Source organism: Nelumbo nucifera, chromosome 2, assembly GCF_055504915.1.
Source record: "Nelumbo nucifera cultivar China Antique chromosome 2, China Antique-T2T, whole genome shotgun sequence".
In the NCBI taxonomy this organism is placed as follows: domain Eukaryota; kingdom Viridiplantae; phylum Streptophyta; class Magnoliopsida; order Proteales; family Nelumbonaceae; genus Nelumbo; species Nelumbo nucifera.
In genome coordinates this window covers 37434988-37462508 of record NC_142650.1, presented here as the reverse complement: position 1 = coordinate 37462508, position 27521 = coordinate 37434988, and the positions used below count along the sequence as shown (strand labels likewise).

At 36.5% G+C, this 27521-nt stretch overlaps 1 protein-coding gene across 1 annotated transcript; it reads left to right on the top strand.

The window, feature by feature from the left end:
• Positions 1–2758: 2758 nt before the first annotated feature.
• LOC104599087 (serine/arginine-rich SC35-like splicing factor SCL33) lies at positions 2759–26272 on the top strand. The gene is made up of 6 exons (XM_010261457.3): positions 2759–2898; positions 5647–5820; positions 18641–18718; positions 20459–20623; positions 25473–25604; positions 25696–26272. The coding sequence occupies exons 2-6, from the start codon at positions 5672–5674 to the stop codon at positions 25904–25906; spliced, it is 735 nt and encodes a 244-aa protein (XP_010259759.1). The 5' UTR covers positions 2759–2898; positions 5647–5671; the 3' UTR covers positions 25907–26272.
• Positions 26273–27521: the final 1249 nt, after the last annotated feature.

The window sequence follows — 27521 nt, the reverse complement described above, 5'->3', positions numbered from 1 at the left end:
TTGATCATCTGATTTGAACAGATCAATCCATGACATTTTGAACAATAAAAAATAAAATATAATTAAAATAAAAAATGACCCAAAGAATTTAGCGGTTCAACCATCTAGGTCAATAGTTTGTTGACCAAGTCAGTGTTTTTTTTTCTTTTTTTGAAAAAAATAGAGCCAAGTATAAAATGGAACTAGACAAATGACTAGTTTGTGGGTAAAACGATTCGATTGCGTGGGTCAATGATGATGTTAAAACCATGCATTAAGCGAATTGTCTAATTCCATTTGACCTAGATAGTTGAACCATTTAATCCAAGAACCGGTCAATTGTATAGTTCAATTTTATACTTGGACAAAAATTTTTCAAAGAAAGAAAGACTTGGTTAACAAACCATTGACCTAGATGGTTGAACCACTACTAGGGATGGCAATTTCTACCCTACTCGTTGGGTACCTGCCCCAACCCTCCTCGATAGGGTGGGTTTTTTTTTGCTTGAGGAATGGGTTTTGGGATTCTACAACCCGTATGAGTATGAGTAGGGTACGGTATTAGACTAAACCCGATTGACGTATTGTTGGAAAGCATATAAACTTTATGTACTAGGTTTTAAATTTAATAATATTTTAAATGTTACATGAAGGATAATTGATAGTTTATGTGTTTCTTACACGCCTTAATCAAATAATAGGAAATTTTGTTGTTTATTTGTGTTATTTTACTTATTCATTACTTATATATGACAATAAATAATAGGAAATTAGATGAAGGTTCTAAATTCAACCCACCCTTACCCTTGAATGTAGGGAGGGTAGGGTTGGGGAGGGTTTTGCATTTTCATATACAGGGAGTGTTTGAATTCTCAAAACCCAACCTGCTATGGGGTTTTGGGGCGGGTATGGATTAAGAGGTTTAAGGAGGTGGGTAAAACCCTCTCCGAACCCACCCCATTGTCATCCTTAACCACTACAATGTTAATGCCATTTTGGGTTGGTTTTAAAAACCTTGCTTAATTGGCTTAATTTACTTTATTTAGACCAATTATCGTTATTTAATTAATTAACTAATTCCATTTCATTAATTAATTTAATTTACTCACTTAATTGCTTAATTTGCTTTATTATCTTAATTAGTGTAATGTATTTAGTTACTTAATTAATCTTATATCATCATAGACCTTTAAGTAATTTAATTAATTAACTTTAGGGTTTAAAGTGGCCTTTTCAAACTTTAAGTAGTGCCACATAAGTATGTTTTTATTATTTTATTCAATTTCTAATGGATCTGTGGTGGTTGTTTCAAATGTCGTTTGTTTTTGCCTAGAAATGGCCTTTTCATCAAAGTATGGGGCAAAAATGGTCTTTTATATTTTTTAGAGTTGAAATTGGCCTTTTCACAAAATTTGGGAGTTGTGAAAGCCAAAAATCTATATTGAACCCATAATGGTTCTAATAATATAAATGGAGGGTATTATGGTTATTTTATCCTTACAATTAATGGATTCTAATAAAAGGAGTGTACTTGCAATAGTGTCATAAACTCCAGGGAGCTGATTGTTATTAGTAAAAATTAGGGGAAGGTTTTGCAATTATTAGAAACTTCATTCTCTAAAAGGGAAAAAGGTCGTTTACTAAATCACCTCTTGTAGTTTCTTGGATTTACTAAAACCTACTCTATAGTTTGAATTTTACTAAAACACCTCTATAATTTGCAACTAAGGTTCAGTTTGGAAATAGTATAAATACAAATATATGTAGTGCAAACATAAGGTTTGCAATACAATATATAAGTTTTTGTTTTGTACCCTTTCCAATTTGAGCCTAATTTACTTAATCAACATTCTATTAAATGGAAGTGAAAAATGACAATTACGAAAAAACAAAAATAGAAATGTCATTCTTATTCATAGTAAAATGTGGTCAACAACTCTCTTCAATGAAATTTATTGTTTATTTGAAGAAGGAAGACACACCATTGCTAACGAAAAACTTGAAGTGTCATTGTTCTCTCTTCTTCATTCTATTGAAGCCAAACATCTTTTTAATAAATCTAAAAATCAGACCTTATTTCTTTCTACAAGCTTGTTATGAAGTTTTAGGAGTGCTTTCAAAATAAGAAAGCATGGGCTCATTTGCTTAAACATTTTCCACTTTGCTTATATGGTCATGTTGCCATATTTAGATGGAAATACAGAAGGGGTGTTTTACAACATGAATTGTTTTTTTTGTTGTCGGTTCTAAAAACAAATTAAAACCATATGTTTTGAAAACATATTGTTTCTCAACACAAAAACACAAAAACATGTTATGGGTTGTGTATTTGTTTTCTGTTTCAAAACTAGAACCGAAAACATTTTCTTGAACCTTGTTTCAAAAACATGTTTCCATCTAATTATTTAACTCCGTGTTTTACGGATCATATGATTTCTATACTAAAAAATTGTTTTTGTTTGAAAACCGATATTTTATTGATATTATTTTCTTGAAACAAAACCAACTCATTTTTCTTTTTTTAAAACAAAATTAGAATTCAAAAACATATTTTTATTTTTATTTTTCTAATGTGACAATTCCAAAAACAAATGAAAACAAAAACATTAAATTTTGTAGAACGCGCCTAAATGATTAAAAGAAAGTGTGATTTCGGTGAGACGCGGGTATGGGGCGTACAGTATTTTGATTTTGGGCCCAACTCGAGAGCTCGGATTGGGTCGGGCCGGCTTCGGCCTAAGTTGCAGCCCTAACTCCCAAGCGTGCAAACTGCTCTATCCACTATCGAAAGCATTCACTTTTGTGGGTTTAGGAATCTTCTCGAATTGAAGGATCGCGCTCGAGAAGGGGAAAAGAGTACTCTGCTGACCAGAGAACGAATAGAGAAGGCGTTCCATAAGGAAGATTCGTTTATTTGAGGTATTTCTTGCTAAACTGACCTCTCCTTCAATCTCTCTTTCTTTGTTTTTGATTTTATTTCGAGTTAGTTATCGATTTGATCAGCGTTAAACCATGAATTAATAGATGTTTTCATTGCTTGATTCTTTAGATTGCTTTATATGATTTGGTTATTGCTATAGAAGCTTGTTGTTCATGAAGAGATTCATGGATTTTTTTCTAAATTAGGGTCTTCTTCGCAACACTCTTTAATCTTGATATCTGCTCGATTTCTTTTGCCTAATTATTTATTTCTGTTACAGTGAACAAGATGGGGGCTGGCAGTGTTCTTCCATTGTTATTTTGTTTTGTTCGTATAACAAGCTTTCTCTTCCCTGTTACTTTTTAAAAAAGTTTTTAGTTTCGATTAGAGCTTTTAAAGAGCTGGTTCACTGTTTAGACTATTAGATCAATACTGTTCTTTCTTGTATGTTCTGTTCGTAGTCAAGGACATTTTTGCATGGATACAAGCTGAACCAGCAAATAGTAAAATAACGAAAATATTGGTGGTGAATGGTTAATTCTTGATTAAACTTCCATACCGGTTTTTTCTTTTTAGTTTTTTTTTTTATTATTAAAGAAAAAGAGAGAGGGAAATTAAGACTCTTGGGCAGGTGGTTCCATGCTAGTCTTTACATTCTATAATTATAAAGCATTAATATCCACTTAGATGGGTTGATTTTGTTTGTTAGGAAGGTTTTGTATGTATGCTGCATCTGTCAAGCATTGTCAATTATTGGGCTCTAGAATGCTACATGAAGGAAGGAGGTAAGAAGACAAGGTTGTTAGCTCCCCGGTTGAACATTATGTTCAGATGGATTCCAAGATCAGCCAATTTACTAGAAAGATGAAATAGCCGGATGAACATTACGTTCTGAGTTTCGACATACTTGTACAACTTTTTATGGGCATTCTGACATGCTTATACTAATAAACCACTTTGATCATTGTGACAAATGAAAGATCAAAATGTAAAATGTTACTTCCTTTTCATCGCCAACTACAGGAAACATACACTTAGTTGTGAAAAAAGTATAACTTCAGATGTCTTTTTTTTGATAATTCACACTAAATTACAATGCATTTAAATTCTAAATGTTACATTTAGTAATACTTCTCAGCAGATAAAATTGAAATGTTGTGGATAAAGACCACTATTCCTTTCCCTCCAATGGTCTAACCCTTCTACATATGTATACATGTGTTTGTAATTTTGCAATCAATTGTAGCTCTAATAGCCAACTACTAATTGTTTTCTCCAATGAAACATGAGCATGCCAATAATGGAAATTAATTCAAAACATCATGTAAACTTCTTTTTTATTTCCATTGTTGGTGTATCTGTGTCTCATTAGTGGGTTGCAAGGGGGTGCTGTTACCATGATTGCAGCAGATGTGCTCTTGCTATCTAGGGCCTTCAGAGGGGTGAACTAGATACAGAGCTAGCCTTTGGCAGTTTTTTGCACAAACTGGATGTTCTCAGACTCAAACCTGCTTTCTCATGCATGTCAGCCTGAGATGTTACTATTGAACTTTAAGTTGGTTTTCATGTCAACCATTGATCTTTATATCTGCTAGTTTTATTTTTTAAGACCTATGGAATATACAAGGCTTTTATTCAAAGAAGTGGCCATAGATTCATAAAATGAAGGACTACATGCATGTTCATCTTTGTTACTTAAAATATGTGGATTCCCTTACCAATGGAGTGCCTTAACAACATAACATCTCATGGTGTAGCAGTCTTTCCATTCATTTCTTTTAGGCAAAGAATGCTAAGAACTTAAGTTGTTTCACCTGGTGAAACCCCTAAGAAATTTCTTCATTGATCTCTTGCGGTACTCGACAAATTCTTATTTTTTGTAATGGATTCCAGTCTACATAGGGTAAAGGGTGTAAAAGTGCATCATAAAATATCAAATTTCAACTTAGAGATCCATAAAATGAGCTTTGCCCTTTTTGTTTTTTGTATTTTAATTCCATTGTAATTGCTCCAACCTATTTTTCTAACTTGACCTGGATAATCTCTTTGGCTTTTCATATGTTTGTTTTTTCATATTACTTGATTTATAGCATGCACATAGACGTTCTCTTAGTATCTCCCTCTCACGTTAGTAGAATAAAAATTTATCCCCAAGTTTTTCATAGGCCATACAACGTTGCTTTCTATTTCTACTTCAAATGTTTGGTTCACTCATAGTAAACTACTTTTAATGTTTTCTAGTTGTTACATCAATTAGTAAAACAAACTAATTCATAAAAAGGGATATAAATTACACTCACCAAGATTTCTTATATTAAAAATTATTGCCCTGGCAACAAAGTGTTCAGCTATCATCCGGCCTCAACTTAGTGCCTTCAGCCTTGATAACCATGAAACGATCCACATGGTCATTTTCTTAGAGTCAAATTGTTCTTGAAGTGTACATTAACTAGGGGCTATGAGGGACTATGAGGGAGAGAATGTTCTGGGCAGTTTTGTAAGAAAGCGCTTCTTATCAATATTATTTTATGATTTATGAATTTTATCTGCTATTTTTTTTCAAAAAACTTTTGAGTCGTGTGTTTTCTTAGTCTGGAGGTTTGTACTTGCCTTTTTAGGCCTAGCTTCCTCATCTCTGTCTTAGCCTTTTAAAACTTTGTCCTAAACTAATTATGGGCTATTAATATCAAAAGAACAATACAAAATGGTCTTTTGGTTTGACCTAAGCTTTCTTTGTGTTAATGCAGATTGGATTCTTCTATAGAATTGCCAATGAGGGGTAGAAGCTATAGTTACAGTCCATCGCCACCAAGGGGTTATGGAAGAAGAGGTCGGAGCCGTAGCCCTAGGGGTCGCTATAGTGGTCGTGGTAGAGACCTTCCTACTAGTCTTTTAGTTCGCAACCTTCGCCATGATTGCAGGTTTGTTTTATCTTAACATAACTGCTCCCTTTTTGTGTAATTTTCAAAGAGGTTTGGATATTACAACAATTTTCTTTTGTTCTGATTTGGCTTCTCCCTTCATGTTGTTGTGAACGCAATAGTTATAGTGGAACAGTTTCACACAAAATTTTCATCCTTTCATGTTGTTAAAAGTTTTTTTTTTTTTTTTTTTTTTGAGAAGTCAAAGCAATGTGGTATACTGAATTCAGAAAAGTAAGATTGTACGAAAGTGGGTCTCTGTAGTCACAATGGAAGCTATACAACATCATCAACAGTTGATTCTGTGCAGAAAAGATGCTATGAGAGCTTGAAGATGGAGAGGTGAACTTCCCTGAAATCTTTCTGGATAGAAATCCAGGAGATGGGCACTCCTAGGTTTACTCATAACCAAGTATTCTTTGGTTTTATTTAACATTAAAGATTGTTCCGAACGTTACAAAGGATTGCAAAGGGAATTGTTTCTAAGGTCATTTTCCTCACTTTCTGAACTTCTTTGTTTTCCAATTTTGGAGCAATCCCAAGATTGCAGAAGAAAATAAGCAAGTTATGCCCAACAATCACAAAACGTGGGTCTAAACATCGGGATAATGACAATCAATAAGTGAGTGGCTAACTGCCTCTTTGTTCAGGGAACGTAAAATTCAGTTGTCATCTACATCGCCTTCCTTGATGGTCAACTTGTCCTTAGCTAAATACTTAAAAAGCAGCCTGTTGCCAGTATGAGAATTCCACATTACAGTGCTTGGGTAAGACCTATTATACAGTTAATGGAAAAAACTAGGTATCAAGAACTGATTAGATGGACCCTGTAACCACATTCTAAGGTCTATCTCTCTTTTCCTTTTATTTTAGGGTGGTGGTGGTGGTGGAAGTGTAACTTCAGTGTAAGATTTTGATTAACAATGTACAATGGTGTGGTTTTGTTCACCATTTTTGTCCACGAATAACTCATGTACGCAGAATGGAGGAGGAAAAAAAAGGGGAAGTAGCTCTGAACCTGTTTTGGTATCCTTTGTTTCGTTCTCTGGTTTTCTCTTAGTAGTTTCTTTGTTGCAGTTTTTTAGCCGGTTGTTTTCTGGTTTTCTCTTAGTAATTTTCTCTTTTGCAGGCTTTAGTAGTTTGTTTTGAATCTTTCTCCAGTTTTAGATTGTCACCCTTCTCCTCTTGCTGTCTTCTCCTTTCAGTTTTTTATCGGTTTCATATCAAGTGTTTTCTCACAATTCTTTATGCAGGTTGGATCATGGGAATTAAAGGTAACAAAAGGAAACACAAATTGCATATCCAAAAATGCATCAAGGATCAATGCAATGCTTTCTAGTCTAAGGAGTCTAGGGCTAAACCCATCAAAAAGAATGGTGAATTCCCTCTTCACAACCAGGATACCAAGTCCTGTGAAACCAAGATGATGGAAAGCCATCGTAGATCAGACAAGTGCAAATTACAGAGATCTAAGAAGAGCTTCCCTTAAATAGTTAAATGATACTTGTGAAAAAATGGGTATGAAACTGACAAGGAATCACAAAAGCGACATTGTGATCCTAGACTGAACAATGCAGGTAGCATTTGCTTTCAGTTCAAGGGAAACTCTTCCTTGTCTAATTTCCCCCATGTTTGTGAGATGGGAAACGACAATATGGTCAAGAAATGTCCTATTGGCAAAGTCCATTCAATGAAAGATGATGAGATTTTTAACTGAGGGAGTTGCTTAGTTTGGACTCAATTTTTTGAGCGTAAAGAATGGACAAATACTGTTATGGGACCAGATTAAGAACAACCACAGTTTTTCACCATGGTGTGAAAGGATTAACATAAAGCTTAAAATGGTTGTTCAAATAATATGAAGGGATCAGCCTAATGAAGTGGGTAGTAATGAAAGCTTGCCGAATGTCCTTTCTTATGAAAGGGTGAGTCTTGACCCCCCCACCCAGTGGTAGGCACATGCTTGCATGGGCTTAAGAGCAATGGGTTGCTTGGCAATAAGTTGGCTTGTTTCAACTGCTAGGGTGAGACTTGAAACACATGTAGTGTGGGTTTGATTGAAACTCTGAACTAGACCATTTTTCAGTTATGCCCTGGACTTTGGAGACAGATGGGCAAAACTGGAAAGTTACACCTAACCCTTAGACTTGATTATGGTACTACACTAGGTGTTGGATTGGGTTATCTTTGATATGCCAATTAGTGAGATCCTTAGCGGGGGTCAAAACCTAGGTATGTTGGGGCAGTCTGAAAATTCACTTGAGTGGGTGATCATAGTGACAGAATTATCCCCTTTGTCGAACAAAGTGAACGATCGGGAATAACACTTTCTGATGGAAGCCTAAATTGTCGGTAGTTGATTTCAAACGTGTTTGAGTTTTGTTTTGCAAAATTTATTTATATATAGATATACATATATTATGTTTTATGAAAAAGTTTGCAAAATGTTTTAATTCCTGGGATCCATCCTGAGTCGAGAGTGCAACACTGTACCTTGCAGTTGAGGGAGATGTCTTCTCTTGTCGGGTAGTGTTTGATCATTATGGGCTGAGAGGTTAAGTGTAAGACCATTTATGGTTTTTACCTGATGGGTTAATCTCACTTAGGTTCATAGTCCTTGGGCCTTCATAAGGTGGTTGGACTCAAGGACCATTTAGTGTAAATGTTGGGCCTGTTAAGAGCCTATACTGATGGGCTCAGGGGTTCACTGTATACAACAGTGAATTCGGCCAGGCCTTGTAACAAAGGCTACGCTGAACCCATATGGTTTTTGTGGAGATCAATGTTAGGGTCCCACGCCATACAAAGAGAGCCAAGCTAGCCAGCAAATTAAAAGGGAAGTGAACCTGATAACTTAATGGGCCTAAAGCCCAATTCGACGTAGGCTAATCTTATTAATTAAATATGGGCGAATTTGATATTAGATTTAGATATGGATTAGCAAGAGGATAAGATAAGTCTTATCCACTTAAGAGTTCATATCCAAATAAAGATTTGGATCAAAGAACCCTTTCCTAATAGGATTAGGAAGCTGATCCATAAAGATTACAAATAGAGGGCGATATCCTTCTGTTAGAGGCTTTTGCTAAATCTAGTTCTTCTCTTTGTTCTTGCCGCCCTACCCAGTTCGATCTCCATATTCTTGGATTGATTAAGAATAGTTCTTGATTCTGATATTTGCTAGAAAAATCAGATATGAAGTTGTGCTCGCATCCCCTGCGTGATCCTTGTTGAAGGATTGTAATTCTTGCTGAAGAGTTGTTTTGCTAATTCTGCTTCATCCTAAGCTGTGTCATCTTCAGTGGAAGTGGGATTTGGTGACCTCTTTGGGCGTGAACACCTACGTTGAGAGCTACATTTGTGGATTCCATATCAGGTATAATCCTACATTATTTTCGGTTATAAATCTGGTTCGGTTTGTTTCAAGAACGAACCTTGAAAAATGTAGTTTTTCTAAAACAAGGAATATGATTCCCGGATGGGAGAAAGAAAATGTTTGAAATTTCGCCTAACCACCATGCATGGTTCGGCCATCCATATAATGGATCTCCCAACCCTTCAGTTTTGGCTCCCCAAGTGAGTCATTGTCCCCAATTAGAAAAAGAAAAAAAAATCAGACTTGAACGCCGATTCAAAGAAAACCATATTTTCCCATGCAAGGGTAAGGGTGATGGGTATATCAAATAATATCTATTTGCATGTCCCAATATGTGTTGAGATTGAACCCGATGCTCAAGATCTCGGCATGAAGGAAATTGAATACAAATACCCCAGCTCTAGTAATGGCTCTTTGCCTTCTCTTTCTCGAAGTGGAGAGACCTGCTCAGAATGTCAATAAATGATAGTGGGGGGAAACCAGTTCAAAGAACTGGAGATATTAAGTTCGAAAAGAATCAAAGGGATCTTGACATGGGAAACCAACATGTTAACTCTTACCAAAAAATTAGGAAAACCAACTATCGAGAAGCTCCTCTCGGTTACGTGCATGCGCGCAAGGGTAAAAGAATTAATGATACAGGTATGCATCAAAGAGAGGGTGATCATTGTTTAAGTAATGAGAACTTAAAGGGGCGGCCAACCCAAATAGAAGTTCTCAAATATAGAAGTACAAATTGCTACTCAATGACTCAAATGGCTTTTGGGAACTGGAGTTCAGTCTATACTTCTATATTGATAGGCGAGAGGAAGTACTGACAGACAATACTCAAACATTGCCTGTGCTGTAAATCTAGATGAATTGAAGGCAAATTCCAAAATTGATGATAGGTTGTCGAATAGCCTGTTTGCAAAAATATTGGGGAAGGGAGAACCCCTTAATGTGATCACAGAGAAAGCCAAGGAATGGAAGCTGGAGTTAAAGACAGATATTTGGAAACTAGGTAATGGTTTTTTCTTAATTTCCTTCTCTTTACAAGAAAATTACAAGAAAGTGATCAAGGAGGGGCCCTGGCTGATAAAAGGTAAATACTTGGTCCTTGTCCCTTGGAAGTCGGGGTTTAACCCATTCAAGGCAAAGCTAGAAACAACAAATATATGGTTTAGACTTCTGGGGTTACCTCTGGAGTGTTGGAATAAGGAGGACCTTGAAATTATTCTGAAAGAGGTAGGTCTGGTAGTGAAACTTGATGATGACACAGAAAAAATGAAAAAAAAAACTATGTACCGGGAGTCTAAGTCTGAGTTGATCTAAATGCACCTTTCATACTTAGGATTCCCATTACCCAATGGGGGGAGACCAAGAGCCATTTGAAAGTTTTCTATGAAATTTTTTTTGACCTTTGCATCAATTGTGGATGGAGAGGTCAAAAGTATTTTGAGTGCTCAAAAATTAAGGGTAATAAACATGATGACGGGTGGACATTGGTTCAAAATAAAAGGAAGACAAATTTCTTGAAATTGAACGAAGAAACAAGGCAGCTAAATAGGAGGTTTTTGGCTAGAAGAAAGGAACAAACATGGAACACAAGGAAAGATTAGTGGACTCAAGCCAAATTGGTAAGAGTTGGGTTGGCTAAAAAGGCTCCCAAAACAAGATTTATCAATGCCAGCCATGCAATGATTGCGCCATCCAAAAGCCTACCAATCCATATGGTGTAGACAAAGTGCATTCAGAAAAACAAATTTCTGGATCCAAAACAAAATAACTGGAATACCAACGGTAATTTCCAAGGTATGTTTGTGCATAATGATCCAGAAGATACTAACTTCTTTGGTCTACAGAGTTTTGAAGCGAATCATGAGGTTGAGTCTTTCCTTGTTAAAGAGGATAGAGAGAACGAGGAAGGAAACAAAGAGGATGACGAAAGTGAAGATGAAGAGATGACAGAGGAGAACAAACAGAACGTGGAAGACTCAATGAACATTAATGAGATTAATGTTGGAATCGCCAAGATTGAAGGGGACATGGGTCCAAGTTTTGAAATGGTTAACCATGCAGATTCTTAGCTAGAATTTGAGGGGCATGGGCAGGGCTTGCCTCCGGCGTCAGATTTTGGATCTTAATAGGCCTTATAATTTAGGAATTTGCTTTCTTATGGAAACTAGAGTTATGCCTGAAAGAGCAAAGAAGATTGTTGAACCTCTTAATTTTGAAAATCATTTTATCGTTGATTCAGTTGGTTTTTTAGGGGGTTGTGGATTTATTGGAGAAAAAACTTCTGTAACCTTCAAATCTTCTATTCTAATGAAAGATTAGTTCATGTTTGCATCAAAGAAAAGAGCTCAAATGCTAGTTGGTTTTGTACCTTCATTTATGCGCCTCCTTGTAAAACTAATCAAAAGTGGTATGGAATTGGGTTAGAGAAATTGCAAATAATACTAGGGGACCTTGGCTCGTCCTAGGTGACTTCAACAATTTTCGGTCAAGAGAAGACAAAAAAGGGGGAAGGGAGGCTTCCCTTAGACATATAAGGGATTTCAATGGCTTTATTAGTGACTGTGGGTTAATGGATCTTGAGATGAAGGGTAATCATTTTACTTGGAGAAATAAGAATACACGAGAATGCCTAGATTGGGCCTTAGTAAATGAAGAGTGGAGAGAAAGGTTCCCAAATGCAATCTTCAAAATTTGCCTTTTTTGAGTTCTGACCATACCCCTTTGGTTCTTTTTACTGAGTTGCACCAAAGTAATGGGCCGAAACCTTTTAGATTCGAAGCAATGTGGTGCCTTGACCCATCCCTCAAGGAAGTAGTTAACCAAGCATGGCAGATTGAAACAAATGGCTCAAAGGCAGTGAAATTTATTAAAAAAAAGAAACAACTTGGGTGATAAAATAAAATATTGGAACAAAACCCATTTTGGAAATATCTTTAATAAGAAAAGAGAGATCATGGAGTCTCTTGAGAAGGTCTGAAAGGAGTTGGCAGAAAACAATACGAATAAAGACGAAATCAATCTCGAAATGACCCTCCAAAAATAGCTTAATAAGGTGTTATTAAAGGAGGAAATTTATTGGGCTCAAAAATTGAGAATTAATTGGGTTAATCTAGGTGATAGAAATAACAGATTTTTTCATTGACACCATAAGAAGGACTGGAAACAAAATTACTTTCATTAAAAATGAGATGGGGGAAAGGTTGGAGGATCAAGTGAGTATAGCAAACCACTTCTTTGTGGAATTTAGGAAAAGATTCCAATAAGAAGGAACCGGTGGGATTAATGATTTTATTAATGACATGGATGTTTGTATCACAAATGATCAAAATGGCCTTTTAATTGAGGAAGTTTTTGATGTTGAGATCTTCAAGGCCCTTCAGTTTGTCGGAGATCTCAAAGCCCCTGGCCTGGATGGCCTAAAATCTCAATTTTTAAAAAAATTTTGGGACATTATTAAGGATTCTTTTTTTGAGCTAGTTAAAGCTTGCTTTCATTTTGGGAAATTGTGCCCCATCCTAAAAGCTTTTATTGCCCTTATTCCAAAAATAGAAAACCCTAAAATTGTTAACAACTTCTGACCCATAAGTTTGTGTAATATCATTTACAAAGTTATTACAAAAATTCTGGTAAATAGAATAAAGCCTTTCTTGTAGGACTTAATATCTCCATATCAAAGTGCCATTTTCCCAAACCGGCAAATTAATGATAATATCCTGATTGCACATGAAATGATGCATACTATGAGAAAAATGAAAGGAAAAAAAGGGATGGTGACTTGTAAAATTGACATGAAAAAAGCCTATGATAGATTGGAATGGGACTTCATTGATAAAGTCCTTAGGAAATTTGGTTTTCATGAAAAATGGATAGGCTGGGTGATGGAATGTGTTATGACTGTGTCTTTCCAAATTTTGGTTAATGGGTCTCCAACTAGGGAATTCCACCCATCCAAAGGTTTAAGACAGGGGACCCTCTCTTCTCCTATTTATTTGTTTAATGTGTAGAGGCTCTCTCCAAAAAACTTGAGAAGGAAGCTTCTATGCCGGAAAGTTCCATTGGGTGCAAGGCTGCAAGAGAAAGTCCAAAAATTCCTATTCTACAATTTGTAGATGACTGCCTTATTTTCACAAAGCCTTCAATTCCTGCCTGCCTTAAGATTAAAGAAATACTGGAAAACTTTGCAGGTGCTTTTGGACAACTTTCAAATTTTAAGAAATCTTCCATTCTTTTTTCAAAAAAAGTGCCAAAAAGATTCCAGAAATATTATAGCAAGAATTCTTAAAATTCCAATAGAAACATCCACAAATTTCTCCCTATGGGCACCTTTGATTAATTCTAGAGTTACAAACAGCTCCTTTAACTTTATCAAGGAAAAGAGGAGAAAAAATTGGTTAGTTGGAAAAGGAATTCTCTTTCTATGGCAGGAAAAGGCAACTATAAGCACAATACCCCATTTCATCATGAGATCCTTTAGGCTCCCTAAAAGTATCATTGAAGATATTGATAAAGCGCAAATATATATATATATATATATATATATATATATATATATATATATATATTTTTTTTTTTGTGGACAAACTCTAGTGGCAGAAAACCTCTTCACCTTCTGAGTTGGCCTAATGCCTGTTGTCCAAAGAATTGGGGTGGTCTTGGCCTCTCAAGTTTTAGATGGGTTAATGAGGCCAATTTAGCAAAGTTAGGATGGAAAATTCTTAATGAGAAAAATAACTTATGGGTTAAGGTTGTTAAGGGAAAATACCTTAGAAGAGAGGAATTCCTTAATGTTAGGTGTAAAAAGGATGTCTCGTGGGCATGGAGAGGGATCCTTGCTTCGAGAGATCTGTTGGTAAAAGGTCTTGGCTGGGTCATAGGAAATGGTAAGTCCATTAGTTTTTGGAAAGATAGATGGGTTGGGAATGATTCCCTTGCGGATTGCTCTGAAGCCTCTTTTCAAGAATCAGAAAATATGAATGTTGGGGAGGTAATTGACCAAGAAAGAAAGATTTGGATGGAAAACAAAATTAAGTCCCTGGTGCTGCAAGGTGTTTGGGAAAAAATTAAACCAATTTTTATAATCACTGATGAAAAAGAGGATATTATTATTTGGAAAATGACTCCAGACGGAAAATTTTCTATAAAGTTGACTTACAAATTCAAATGTAACATATTTCAAAATGGAAATGAAAACTTCAATTGGGGAACAATGGTGTGGAACATTAAATGCCAACTGAAAATTAAAGTTTTTCTATGTTTGTTTCTCAAAGGTAGACTTCCTACAAAGGGTTTCCTAAGAAATAGGGGTCTTAATATTGATTGGGGGGGGGTGTTGTTTTTGTGGTGAGGAAGAGGATCTTGATCATATCTTTCAGAGTTGTGATTTTGTTAGACAAGTGTGGTCGGTAGTGGATAACAACATTCTTAGCCTCGTGGAATTTATTAACAACCAATCAGAATGGTGGGTTAAAATTCATATGAGGACATTAAAAACAATACAAATATGAAAGAGAGATGTGCTCTTATTTTATGGCAGATTTGGAAGAATAGAAATAATAAAATCTTTGCTGGTACTTTAGTGCCCCTCCAAATGATTATTGATAGAGCGGCTTTGGCTTTCAAGGAATTCATAGAGTTGAGAAACGACCCAATTTCAATAATTGGAATAAAGAATTGGAAGAACATTAAGTGGATCCCTCGTGAAGTTGGGTCGATTAAAATTAACTTTGATGCTTCTCGTCGTAGCAATGGTATGTGTACTATTGGTGCATTGGCCAGGAACCATAGGCGTGAGATTCTAGATTTCAAAGGCTACTCTCTTGATGTTTCAACGATCAACAATGCAAAGGAGAGATTTGCCAAGAATCTGGCAGCCCGGAAAAGAAATTATATTTCAATGGGAGGAAGAAGAGCCTTGATCAAGGCCACTATGGAAAATCTCCTAGTTTATTTTCTTTCTACTACATCCTTGTTAAAATTGCTGGGCAGCTAGAAAAGATTATGAGGGATTTCTTATAGGAACCAAGGGAAGAGAAGAGAGACCACTTAGTGAAATGGGAACAAGTTAGCAGGCCTAAAGAGAAGGGGAGCTAGGGTTAGGGAACTTGGTTCAGAAGAATCTAACTCTTTTTGGGGAGATGGCTATGGAGATTCTTTTTAGAAAGAAAGAGAAAGACTCTGGCACAGGGTTATTAGAAACATACATGGACAGTTGAACAATTGTTGGGATGCAAAGGTAGCTTCAGTTGCAACCTTATTCTCTCATTGGAAAGCAATTAACAAGGTATATCCTTCTTTCTTAACCTTATTAGTTATGATGTGAGGAATGGGCCAAGAGTATTGTTTTGGGAGGTTCTCTGGTTGGGTGATATTTCTTTAAAACTCTAGTTTCCTTTGCTCTATGCACTCTCCAACTACAAATCTGAATCCATCTCAAAGTTTGTAGTTTTCTTTGACTTGGACATAAGTTGAGACTTTGGATTTAGAAGAGGTCTTAGGGACTTGGAATGCGAATCTTGCATCCTTCTGTTGGCTATGTTGGAGTCAGTTTTTTTGGACCTATCTTTGGAGGACACTAGGGTGTGGTCAATCTCCTCATTTGGTTCTTTCACTTGTGCTTCCTTCTTCAATTTCTTAATACAGCCCAATCCCTGGGGTTAATTTCTTGGTGAAAGAAATTTCGAGCAAGTCTATTTCTCCTCAAGTTCAGGCCCTTTGTCGGGAGGTCTTTCTGGCAGTGATTTAAAAGGCGCGCCTCAGGCACGCCTAGGCGCACAGGCGAGGTGCATTTTGGGGTATGCGCCTCGCCCAGGTCCTAAGCGCACCTCTTTCAAAAGGCGCGCGCCTGGTGTGCCTAGGTGTGCGCTCGATGCGCCTTGTGCCTCAGCCTAGGCATGCACCTTTTTAAAATTTTGCGCTCTTTGCTGTTTTTTAAGTCTAACAGCCCAGTCCAGTCCGAGAACCCCTTATTTTGCGCCTCAGCCCAGTCCGAGAACCCCCTAATTGCTTATGTTATTCATTTATTCATTGCAATAAAATATCTTCTTAAAAGGCAATGAAAGTTGTAAAATCATTATTTTTTATGTGAGAAATAAGAATTTCAGACCCTAACATAGACTTGTTCGGGCTTGCCTTGATGGGCGTGCTATAGAGGCGACTCATAGAATCAAGAATGCAATATGTTTTACATCACATTAACTACTTGAAGCAATGCAATTAAGGAAAAAAAGAGATTGTGGGTTTTACATGCTTGAAAATGCTTTATATGTTTTCTTTTATTTTTAAGTTTTCATTTGAATACACTTTACATGTTATGTTTATGTATTTTAATTTTAGATAATAGGTTTTTTAAATAATTTATTTTAAAATTTAAGTTTATATTTTTATTAACTTTATGTTTATTATTTTTTAATATTTTTGCATTTTTTTTTAAATTTTTGGCATTTTTTTTGGAATTTTCTGACTTTTTCTTTGATTTTTTAGCTTTTCTTTTTTGGTAATTTTGTGCCTTTCTTAAAAAGGCACGCACCTCGCCTTGTGCCTTGCGCCTCAGGCGCAAATTGGCCCTTGCATTTTTTTTGCGCCTTGCGCTTTTAAAACACTGCTTTCTGGGAAAGACTAAAACTTGTGATGTGCTGCAGAAAAGAAGGCTGAATAAAAGCCTTTCCCCCCATATGTGTTTCTTTTACAAGGACAATGGTGAGACTATTGGCCATATATTTATATTCAGTTCCTTTGTGCTTTGTATTTGGGTGCAAGTGGACCTCCTCAAGATGTGGTGGGCCTCTTTGATCCTAATTTCCTGAGACAACCAAAGAAAAGAAGAAGATTACTTTGGAAAGCAGCGAGGGCAGCTGCAGTTTGGACCATTTGGGAAGAAAGGAATGGAAGATTTTTTAACGATAAGAGCAGGACCGAGGAGGAAATTATTGGCTTAATTAAAATAAAGGCTGCACACTTGGTGAAAACTATGGAGGCTTTCCAAAATTTCTCTCTGAATAATATTTTGAGTACTTGGAAAGAGGTGGCACTCTTGGCTCAAGAAAAGGAAAGACAAGTTATGGTATGGAAACCCCTGGCATGTAACTCCCTAAAGCTCAACTTTGATGAAAGCTTTCATAGGCAATATGAGATTGATTTGGGTAGGGGGTCTTCAGGAATTCAGAAGGAAGAGTGGTAGAGTGGTGGCTTTTTATTCAGGACCACTGGAGCACGGTGATGCACTGATGATAGAAATGGTTATCTTGTTATAGGGGTTAAAATTTGCTAAACGGTAAATCCAAATCCCTATGATAGGAGTACAAAAGGTAAAACTGTTGAACATTAGGAAATTAACTATTGAAGGAGACTCAAAACTGGTAGTGGAGTGGTTAAAAAGTGCAGAAATGAAGCTGTGGAATTACAACAGTGAGAAGAAAAAGTTTAAACGGTTGACCAAAGATATGGAAGTGAGAGTACAATGGACTAAGAGAAGTGCAAACTCCTTTTCTCAGATGTGTTGGCAATGCAAGGGGAGAGAAGAGAAAATTTGTTTTTTTTTTTATTTTTTTTTGATAAATGAGAATATATTTTATTAATTCTGAAGCTATAGGCATTACAAGCATCTCTTAGAGAGGCATGAGATGCTACCTCTCTATAAACAAAAACAGAACATTAACTATTACAAAAATATTACAGGTGGGCCCAAAACAAAGATTGTCTATTCACCCCTTGTCGGCAAGGTTATCAGCTAACCCATTAGCCGATCTCCTCACCCATTCTATCCTCAAGGTCATATCCTTGGTGATCCATAAAAACTTTTTTATCTCATCCCTGTAACACCATATTACAGGATCTGGATCATTTAACCAACCCACCAGCAGTTTTGAGTCCCCTTCAATCACCAAATTGGTTATATTCAATTCATTAGCAATTCGTGCTCCTTGTAAGGCAGCAAGTAATTCTGCCTTGAGAGAGTTCCCAATCCCCACTGGGCCAGAGAACAAGGCTAACAGTTTGCCATCCATGTCTCTCACAACCCTGGAAGAGAAAATTTGTTTTTTTTTTTTTTAATGAATCCGGAAGAGATAATTTGTTCTGGGTGTTGTTTGTAAAATAATGCTCAGGGAGAAATAAGAGATCTCATCTCCCAGTCTTTGTATTTACTCTGTACACATACTTTTTATTATTTAATGAATTTGCAGTTATTGGTAAAAAATATTTAGCATTTATGTCCCAAGCCTTGGCACAACTAGAATCACTAATTTTGAGGTGTCTTTGAAATACTGCATTTTTGTATGTTTATAATTTTATATGTTTTAGTCAGAGAAAGCATTTTGAGTTCAACCACCTGATACCTTTTAGGCATGAACATTATTAACTATTTGATAAACCACATCATTTTGTATTAGGTTGCAAAATTTATTATATTGTTTAGCTTTGTATTTATGTTGCTGACTTGTTCTGCAGGCCAGAAGACCTACGTAAGCCATTCGGACAATTTGGTCCTCTCAAGGACGTTTACTTGCCTCGAGATTATTATACTGGGTGAGATATTCTTGTTAAGCTACAATAAACTGAAGTATTTTGGAAGCTGTCAATTTTGGTCTTACCTCCTTTTTCTTTTTCTTTTTCTTTTTTTATGTATCTTTGTATATGTACAGTAAAAAGTTTTCCTATTTGGGTTAAGTAGGGAGCTTCCCTACACCGCCCCACCTACTTCTGCCATGTGAGGAGGTCCAGTGTTTTAAAAGTGCAAGGGGCAATTTGTGCCCAAAGAGCAAGGCAAGGCAATGGGTGTGTGTTTTTGTAGCAAGACACAGAAATGCAAAAAAGTAAAAAATAAAAATAAAAATAAATTATTAAACATAATATTAATTATAAGTATAAACTTAGATTTTAAAATGAATGTTTTAAAAACCTATTATTTAAAATTAAAATACATAAGCATAGCATGTAAAACATATTGAAGTAAAAATTTAAAAATAAAGTCAAATTTCAAGCTTGTAAAACCCCCAATCTCTTTTCTTTCCTAATTGCAGACAATCTCAAACAAGTCTGTTAAGGTTTTAAATTCTTAATCTCTACACACAAAAATGATTTTATAATTTTTATTGCCTTTTAAGAAGATATTTTATTAGGATGAATGAATGAACAACATTAGAAAATAGGGGGAAGGTGCTTGGTTGGGGGGTCAGCTGCTAGGTTCAAAAAAGAATGGAAAGCACAAAAAAAATAAACAAAGCACATGCCTGGGTTGAAATGCAAGGCACACCAGGTGCACGCCTAGGCAGTGTCACACCAGGAGGGTCTTTTGAAAATGCTGCGCCTGGGGCCTAGGTGCACTTCAAGCATGCCTTTTAAATCACTGGGGAGATTATGTGGGTGATCCAGACTTTCTATCAGATAGGGGATCCACTGGATTGGCCACATGCTCATTCCCCTAGTCTACATCTGCCCCATACCTCAGCTTGTACAGGGTTTTGGGTTTGAAAATGAGTCTCTGTGTTACCTTGCCCTTGAGTTGAGGAAAATGTTTCTGCTGAGAAGACATAGACACATGTTCTAGTTAAAGCTCATTGCAACTTTCTATATTTAAATATTGGAAAAATAGAGTGCTTTTATTTCTCAAATAGGATTAAAATCCAAGGCTGGAGTATGGATGATGTGGAATGTGGGATATATGACACGGCCAATCCTCATAAGATTACTCCATGTGGGTAAAATAGTCTATTTCCTATAGAAGTTTCCTATTTCATCCATTAGGAAACTTTAAAAACCTTCATTTTTTGGTTTTGGTAAATATGTGTTGTATTGAATGAAATTGGGGTGCCCATCTCCCTGCCCCTGTTTCCTATTCTATATTACTATTGTAATGATGAGGATTGTTGTTTATTCTTTTATTAGCTAGTTGGATCTTTTTATTAAAGTTGTTGAGGTTTAACAGTTCAAATAAAGTTTTGAAGACATCAATCAAGTAATAAGAGTTCTGTTGAAGATGTTAATGTTTGTGAAGATTGGAAGAGAGGTGGGTTTGAATACATTTTGAAGATGTTCAAGTCTTGAAGAATTTGAAGTCATCTTAAAACTGACATTTGCAAGGTCAGCAGCCATGTGCTTGCTTTTACTTGAATTGCATAAAGTACCTTGTACTTGCATTCCATATTTCTCAGGGTTACATTGGTGATTTCACCCATCAAACTTTTTTTACATGCACAGATACTGCCACCATAGTAATTGGTGATTATATGACCATTCTTTGTGATACTAAACTTGTCTATGTTGCAGTGAACCACGTGGGTTTGGGTTTGTCCAATATGTGGACCCTGCTGATGCTGCAGAAGCCAAATATCAAATGGATGGACAGATTCTTCATGGAAGGGAACTGACAGTTGTATTTGCAGAGGAGAATAGAAAGAAGCCAACTGAAATGAGAGCAAGGGAAAGATTGAGGTAAACTTGGTCTTCTGTTTTTAGGCCATCACCATTTCTGATTAGACCCTGATTAACATACCTGTTTGTCATTAACTTAATGTGCAATTCCATATATGCTGTCTCATAGACTTTCTCTTAGGCAAGTAACAAAGATCATCATCAATCATAGGCAAGTAACAAAGATACTACCCAATAGTGTAGCATTACTTGTAAAAATTATTGTGCTACAAAGTTTGCAGAATTTTGATAGCAAAAGAAAATTGTGGAAAATGCATGACACTAGGATAAATCCCTTCAACCTCCCCTGGGTTTTCTAAAATAGCCTTAAACCTCCCTCAACCTTGACCACCTGCCATTAAACCTCCCCTGACTTTTGGGGATAAAGGGACGCATAGACCCCTTCCATTACTTTTAAGTGGATAGAGGCATTATTAAATGCCTGTAGCCTATTATGCCCATACTAATTCCTCCAATCAGGTTAGTGGATTTTTCTGATTCCAACTTTACCCTTGAATTGTTAATATGGGTAAATATGTAATTAGTATTTCATTACTTTTAAGGAGCCTCCGTCTTCATTTCATAAGAAACTAATGGGGAGTGGGGACCCGTGTGATGCACGGGATTTGTTAAGCAAAAACTAAACAATAGAAACATAAGATTATACAATTGTCTTATATTTTCAAAATTTTAAATAATTAATAATTATTTATATTTTGGGTTCGACTATGATATGGGAAAGATATGATATCTGAAATTTTTGACCAATCAATTGGTATCATAAACGTGGTAGCCAATCAGGTGTTATTTATCAAAATTCATGGGTGGATTTTGATTGGTCAAAACTCTTCCGATACCTTATCTTTCCTGTATCATAGATTTTCCCTTAGATTTTATATACTATTTTTAATAATTTTTTACAATAAGAAAATAACAATAATTAGTTTCAGCTAGGGTTGTTCATTAAACTGATGAAATGACCATCTATTCAAAAAATAGATGGTTGTGTTGAGGTGGATCGGCCTTCTAGTATTGGTAGTGTTGACTCTACTAAAGCCTATAAGATGGAGGATGAGCCTCTGGAACAGAATATCTATTCAGAGAATCCTCAAACACTGTTTCTCTAGAACAGATGGGAGCTAGCCTTGAATTACCTGCTTTTGTGTGCGAGGTGGTCTCTTTTGTGGTTTAGAGAAGACAGAATTCACAACTAGTAGAGGCACAAGATCAGGGTATCGGTACTTGGGATTTGGGTTTCAGCAATGTCTGGAGCATGAAAGCATAGGAGGAACAGTCGGTGGATGCTATCCATTTAAAGAACTTGGCAGAGCATGATCAAGGAGAGGCTTACGAAAATTTGGAGCGTGGAGTCTCTTCCCCTTTACTTCCTCCTGCTTGCTCTCTTCCTGTTTATAACCTGCACTTTTCTGATGCTCACCCTATTGTTGTCTCTCCTCTGTTGTTGCAGGTCCAGCCTATTTTCTGCCATCCCAGAATGCTCTCAACTCAATTGCCACTTTGATTGGGTGTGGGAAAAATTCTGATTATGAGGACCTAGATGAAGAAATGGGAAAAACAATGAATCTAATACCAGAAGGTTTATCAGCCTTGGTTGTTGAGAAGAGTTTAGAAGGGGTTGGGGTAAATAAACTTGATCTTCAAGTGTGGGATACCAGTCAAACAACTTCCCTTGTTTTGGAGAGATCTGGTCCAGTTGTACAAGAAGAAAGTCAAGAGGAAAGGGCAGGAAAGAAAGTTGAAAAGAATTTAGGGGAAACAAAAGTGTACTTGAGGAAAGGACGAAAACAGAGGAAAAGAAATATGAGTGAGATTGAAAAACATAAATGTGGAATAGCCTATGAAAAGGAGAGTAGGAGAAAGGAAAATGGTTTGCTAAAATTAAAGGAATGTTTTGGGCCTTTTAGTTTCATTCAATGAAGATCCTAAGTTGGCATGTGAGAGGTTAGGAAGTGCGAAGTAAAGAAGAATAATAAGTGTCATTAGGAAAGAAAGGCCAAACTTGGTAGTGATTGCTTTCTTCTTTTCTTGAGAAAAGTTAAAGTACGATTGTATTAAAGTAAAAGGTCCTTTGTACAATGAATATCTGTACAAGTAGCTGACAGATTGGACCTCAAAAAAAAGGCCATCCTTGACAAAATACTATCTGACATGTCATCTTTAAACACAGTATGTATAGACAACCAACTCCTAATAAACCCTATAGCCATATTGATGACCTCAGCTTCAGAAGAAGCTTTATGTTCAAATGTCCTGTTATTCCTTGCCAGCCATACCGCCCACAGAATTGTGAAAGGGATGGAAGACTTGGTAATGATTCAAGAGACTAAATTATTAGAATTAGATAGAAGGTGGATCAGAAGCACCTGTGGAGCTAGGGGGGCTTAGCTGGGCTTTTGCCCCCTCTTGGGGAGCTTCAAGGGGAATTCTTACATTTTGGAGGAATGAGAATTTGGAATGTGTGGAGGAGTTGGTTGGCCAATTTTCCATCTCTTTAAAAACCAAGAGATCCTCTGATGGGAGAGAATGGGCCTTAACTAATGTCTATGGTCCTAATTCTTATAGAGATACAAATCTGTTTAGGGAGGAGCTTTCTTCAGTTAGAGGCTTATGGGAAGGCCCTTGGTGTCTGGGAGGGGATTTTAATGTCATACAATTACTGGAAGAATCAAATAATCCAAATCAGGGCATAACCACTAGCACATGGAATTTTAATGGACTTGTAGACTCTCTCGAGCTGAAGGAACTCCCCTTATTGCATCCTGATTTTACATGGTCAAATTTTCAATCTCTCCCTTCTTACTCTAAGTTAGATAGGTTCCTTTTTGTGGAGAGTTGTAAAGGCAATAGACAGCATAAAGATAAAAGTTGTACATTGAGTAAAAACCTTGGAAAGTAACCGAAAGTTTTCAGAATTTTTCTGTAAATGATATAATAAGAGTCTGGACTGAGGTGGCACAATCTTCTAGAGTAAAAGATAGGATAATGATGGATTGGAAACCTCCAGAACGCAACAAAGTAAAACTGAACTTTGGTGGAAGCTCTTTTAGAAATCTGGGTATGGCAGGAATTGGAGGTGCATTCAGGAGCTCTCAAAGTAGGATATTATTATTGTCTACTCAGGGCCTATTGGAATGGGAAACCCTTTAAAAAAACTAAATCATCTGCTGCAGGGTCTAAGAGATTAACAAAACAGTTGGGCTATAGGCAGGTGGACACGGAAGGGGACTCAGATCTAATTATTTCCTGGGCAAGCTGCAACAGGCACATTCCCTGGACTCTCAGACATGCATTTAGGGAAGTGTAAAGTATTGCAAAGGACCTAAATGCTGACTTCAGGTGAGTGAGAAGGACAGCAAACATTTGATGGAATTCATGACATCAGCCCTGTTAATGGAAAGTATTGCAAAGGACCTAAATGCTGCAACAGGGACTTTGAGGCAGCAACTGTTTTGGGCTACTATGTAAAACTGTTCTAGCTTTGGGTTGGCAGCCCTGTTAATTGAATCTATTAGCTCCATTTTCATGAATTTAATAAAATACCTTTTCTGCTGATAAAAAAAGGTAAAGAGAGGTTTAAAGGTATTTTACTTTTTTTTTTGTTAAAGATTTAAGGGTTTTTTGGTTAGTGGTTTAATGGCATTTCAGTTATCAAACATTTGATGATTTTACATAAGGGTAAAATTGGCATTATAATATGTTATAAATCCATGACATCAGCTACTGCTGTTAGATTTCTAACAGTAAAGTAACGGTCTAATGGAATTCATAATCTGTATTCTTTAAGTTTGAGTGGGGTAGCCGAGGCTACTCAAATCTGCCCAAAAGTCAAGGGAGGTTCAAGGGCAGGTCAAAGTTGAGGGGAGGTTTAAGGCCATTTCAGAAAACTCAGGGGAGGAGGCAAGGGATTTACCCTAAAGCACCATCATCTTCCACTTTGCAGTGAATGTATTCATCTTCGTTCATCTCCATCATCAATCATTGCCATCACATCTTCCCAATCTGGATTCTGGAAGAATAACATGTTGCCCACATTCTAGGACCTCACGCAGACAGATGCACTTTTAGAGGGTAATTTTATGCAAGGAGGCTATTGCAAACCATTCAAGAACTTCAGAAGAAACTTGTCATGAGGAAAAGAGTGGTCTTGTGGTTACTAATTTTGTTCTTTTCAGGGTCTACCTCTGCAACCACCCGTGGCTCTAAACCAACCTTGGCTTGTAGGCTGGAAATCTTACTCTTCTATAAGTACCCATGGCCATAAAACAACCAGAAACAAATTCTTGGTCGAAAAAAACACCACCACTGCCACTACTACTACAATGGCTGGGTGGGCATGTCAGGTGGAAATGTACAAAGTTATCAGCTAGTACCATTAACAAAGGTCGTCAGGTAGTGTCATAAATAGGATGATGATGCTAGACCAATAGAAAATGGATGAAAAATCTTATCTAGAGATCAAAGCGAGGTTGTTATTAGTGTCTAAGGGAAACAGTGGGTGTTGGCTAGGTTTAAGATGGGGTTTTAATTGCATTATCTGGGATATTGTAAGCAAATCAGTTTAAAGGGGAAAGAATGTATTCACAGAGATTTGTATCAAACTGGAAACCAACAACAAGACTTGCATTGGGCCCAACTCAATGAATTATATTTTTTTATGAGAAAAAATTATAATTTTACTGAATGGTGTTCGATGAGCAAAGAAGTCATACTCTTCCTTAAGGTTGATTCTGAAATTCTGTCTTTGAATTGCAACTCCAGAAATTGGCACTAAAAAGATGCATGTGCTTAGACTTTCTACCCCATTTTTTTTGTTCAAAGGTTGCTTATGTGGTCACACTCTTCTTTACAGGGGTCGAAATGACCACAGGCATTCTCCTCGTTATTCCCGCTCCCCACACTACTCCCGATCACCGCGTCGAGTAAGATCTCGTTCACGTAGCCCTAGTTACGATTCTCCATCCCCTAGGCGAAGGCATTCAAGGTATGCATTCCTTTATTGGTTTCTGCTTGTGTGCTAATTAGCTTAACATGGTATTTGTCTTGCTTAACAGAAAACTTGTTACTTGATGCAGATCAGTTTCACCTCCAGCTAGAAGGTACAGTCGAGAGCGATCATACTCTCATTCTCCTTATGATGGTTCAAGGAGCCGTAGCCATGGTCCAAGTAGGAGCCGAAGCCGAAGCCCAGAAGAGTACACAAGGAAACCAGAGAGGGAAAGGTCCTTGAGCCAGGAGAGGGGAAGGTCCTCGAGTCAAGAGAGAAGAGGGTCCTTAAGCCAGTAGTCTACTGGTAGAAAAACTGCAACCCGATTGATCTTAGTGGTTACTTAAAGTGACAGCATTTATCAACATGACAATGTATCCCATTAATCAGGTTGCCATCAAAACAGATTCATAGATTTTCAGTTTGTTCAAATTAGCATTAAATTGAATTTGAACAAGTGTTGTTACTGTTGTAGTAGGTAGCATCTTGTTTTCTTGTTTGCAGTTTCTAATGGAGTTGGTAGGCATGCGGGGTGCGGTTTTTATTCTAGGGAAACTGGTGGTCATCCAGTCAGTAGTAAGAAGAATTTGAAGGGTAAGGAAATGATTTTGTTTTTTCTTTGGTTGAGAAAAAAGCAAGGAAATGGCAACATATTATAGAGCAAATTGTATACCACCTTTTCAGCTTCCAAAAACTTCAGAGGGGTCTTTTTATTTGATCAAATACTGCGGTCTGTTTCATCCTAAATCTCACTCGTTGCGAAATCTATCAGGCAAGGTTCAAAAAATCGTTACATATTGTCCTGTATCAGCCAATACTTATTGTACTGGGAGCACACCGATATGCCCTTACAGAATGTATCAGGGTTTTGACCGGTTCAGTGGTGGAGAACCTTAAACCGGCCCTCCTGAACTGGATTTGAAAAAAAAAAGTAAAAAAAAAAAAAATATATATATATATACACTGATACTGCCCTCCCCTACATACTCTAATTTCCTTACCAAAAACAAATCCTCTAATTTCAATGCTTGCATTCACGTCCAATGTTCTCTCCTTTCTCCTACGTGGTTTATACTATGATGAAATCCTCTCTCTCTGCATGACTCCCATTAGTACCGTGATTTAATTCTAGGAAGATATATCATACGAATACTGCAATTGCAAGTTTGAGTGTTTGACCCTATGATTTAATTCTGATATGTAAAATTTCAGGTATAAGGCTTGCGGGCTTCTCTTAATCAATTGTTATATTTTTATGATTTTATCCAAGGTTCTAAATGTCAATATGGCGTATTGGTCTGTATGGGTATTTTTTTTTTGTGTTATATTTATTTTCTTTCGAAATTGGTTCAAAAGGGTTGGTTTAAGTCCCGACTATCTTCTGAACCATGCCCTAACCTGATACTCCCCCTATAGGGGAATAGTATGTTGAACCTTGGTTTTATCCATAACTTTTGGACCAAATTAATGGTAATTCAAGTAAAAATGAATTTATATATAGATTAGCTTGTCATGCGTAAAATTAAAAAAAAAAAAGAAGAAGATAATGTTGTGAAGGATTGAATTGAAACCCATACAACAAAGTTGAACATCATTGCATCAACTAAGTTTGGAACAGACTGTATCTTGAAGAGCCATACAAGCTTGATTTGAGCATCTCTTTATCAGAAATATTGTAAGGCTTTTCTACTTTATGCTTTCTAAATGTACAGTTGTAGATTCTTTATTATACCTTATTGATTCTTGTCTGGCTTTCTCAAAAATATTTATTATTGTTGTTGATTTTTAATTTTAGATAGTAAAATAAATAAAAAGAGAAACAACGTGGCAAACTTGGCATTAATGTTGACAACTTCTGATCTAAATGACTATGACAAGAGAAAAATGTTTTGATAATTTCTTAGACAAAGAAGG

Bases quoted from the DNA above. Each gene is read 5' to 3' on its own strand.
- LOC104599087 (XM_010261457.3), top strand. From the start codon at position 5,672: ATGAGGGGTAGAAGCTATAGTTACAGTCCATCGCCACCAAGGGGTTAT. The intron at 20,624-25,472 runs GTAAACTTGGTC...TCTTCTTTACAG, and splicing joins AGAGCAAGGGAAAGATTGAG to GGGTCGAAATGACCACAGGC. The intron at 25,605-25,695 runs GTATGCATTCCT...TACTTGATGCAG, and splicing joins CCTAGGCGAAGGCATTCAAG to ATCAGTTTCACCTCCAGCTA.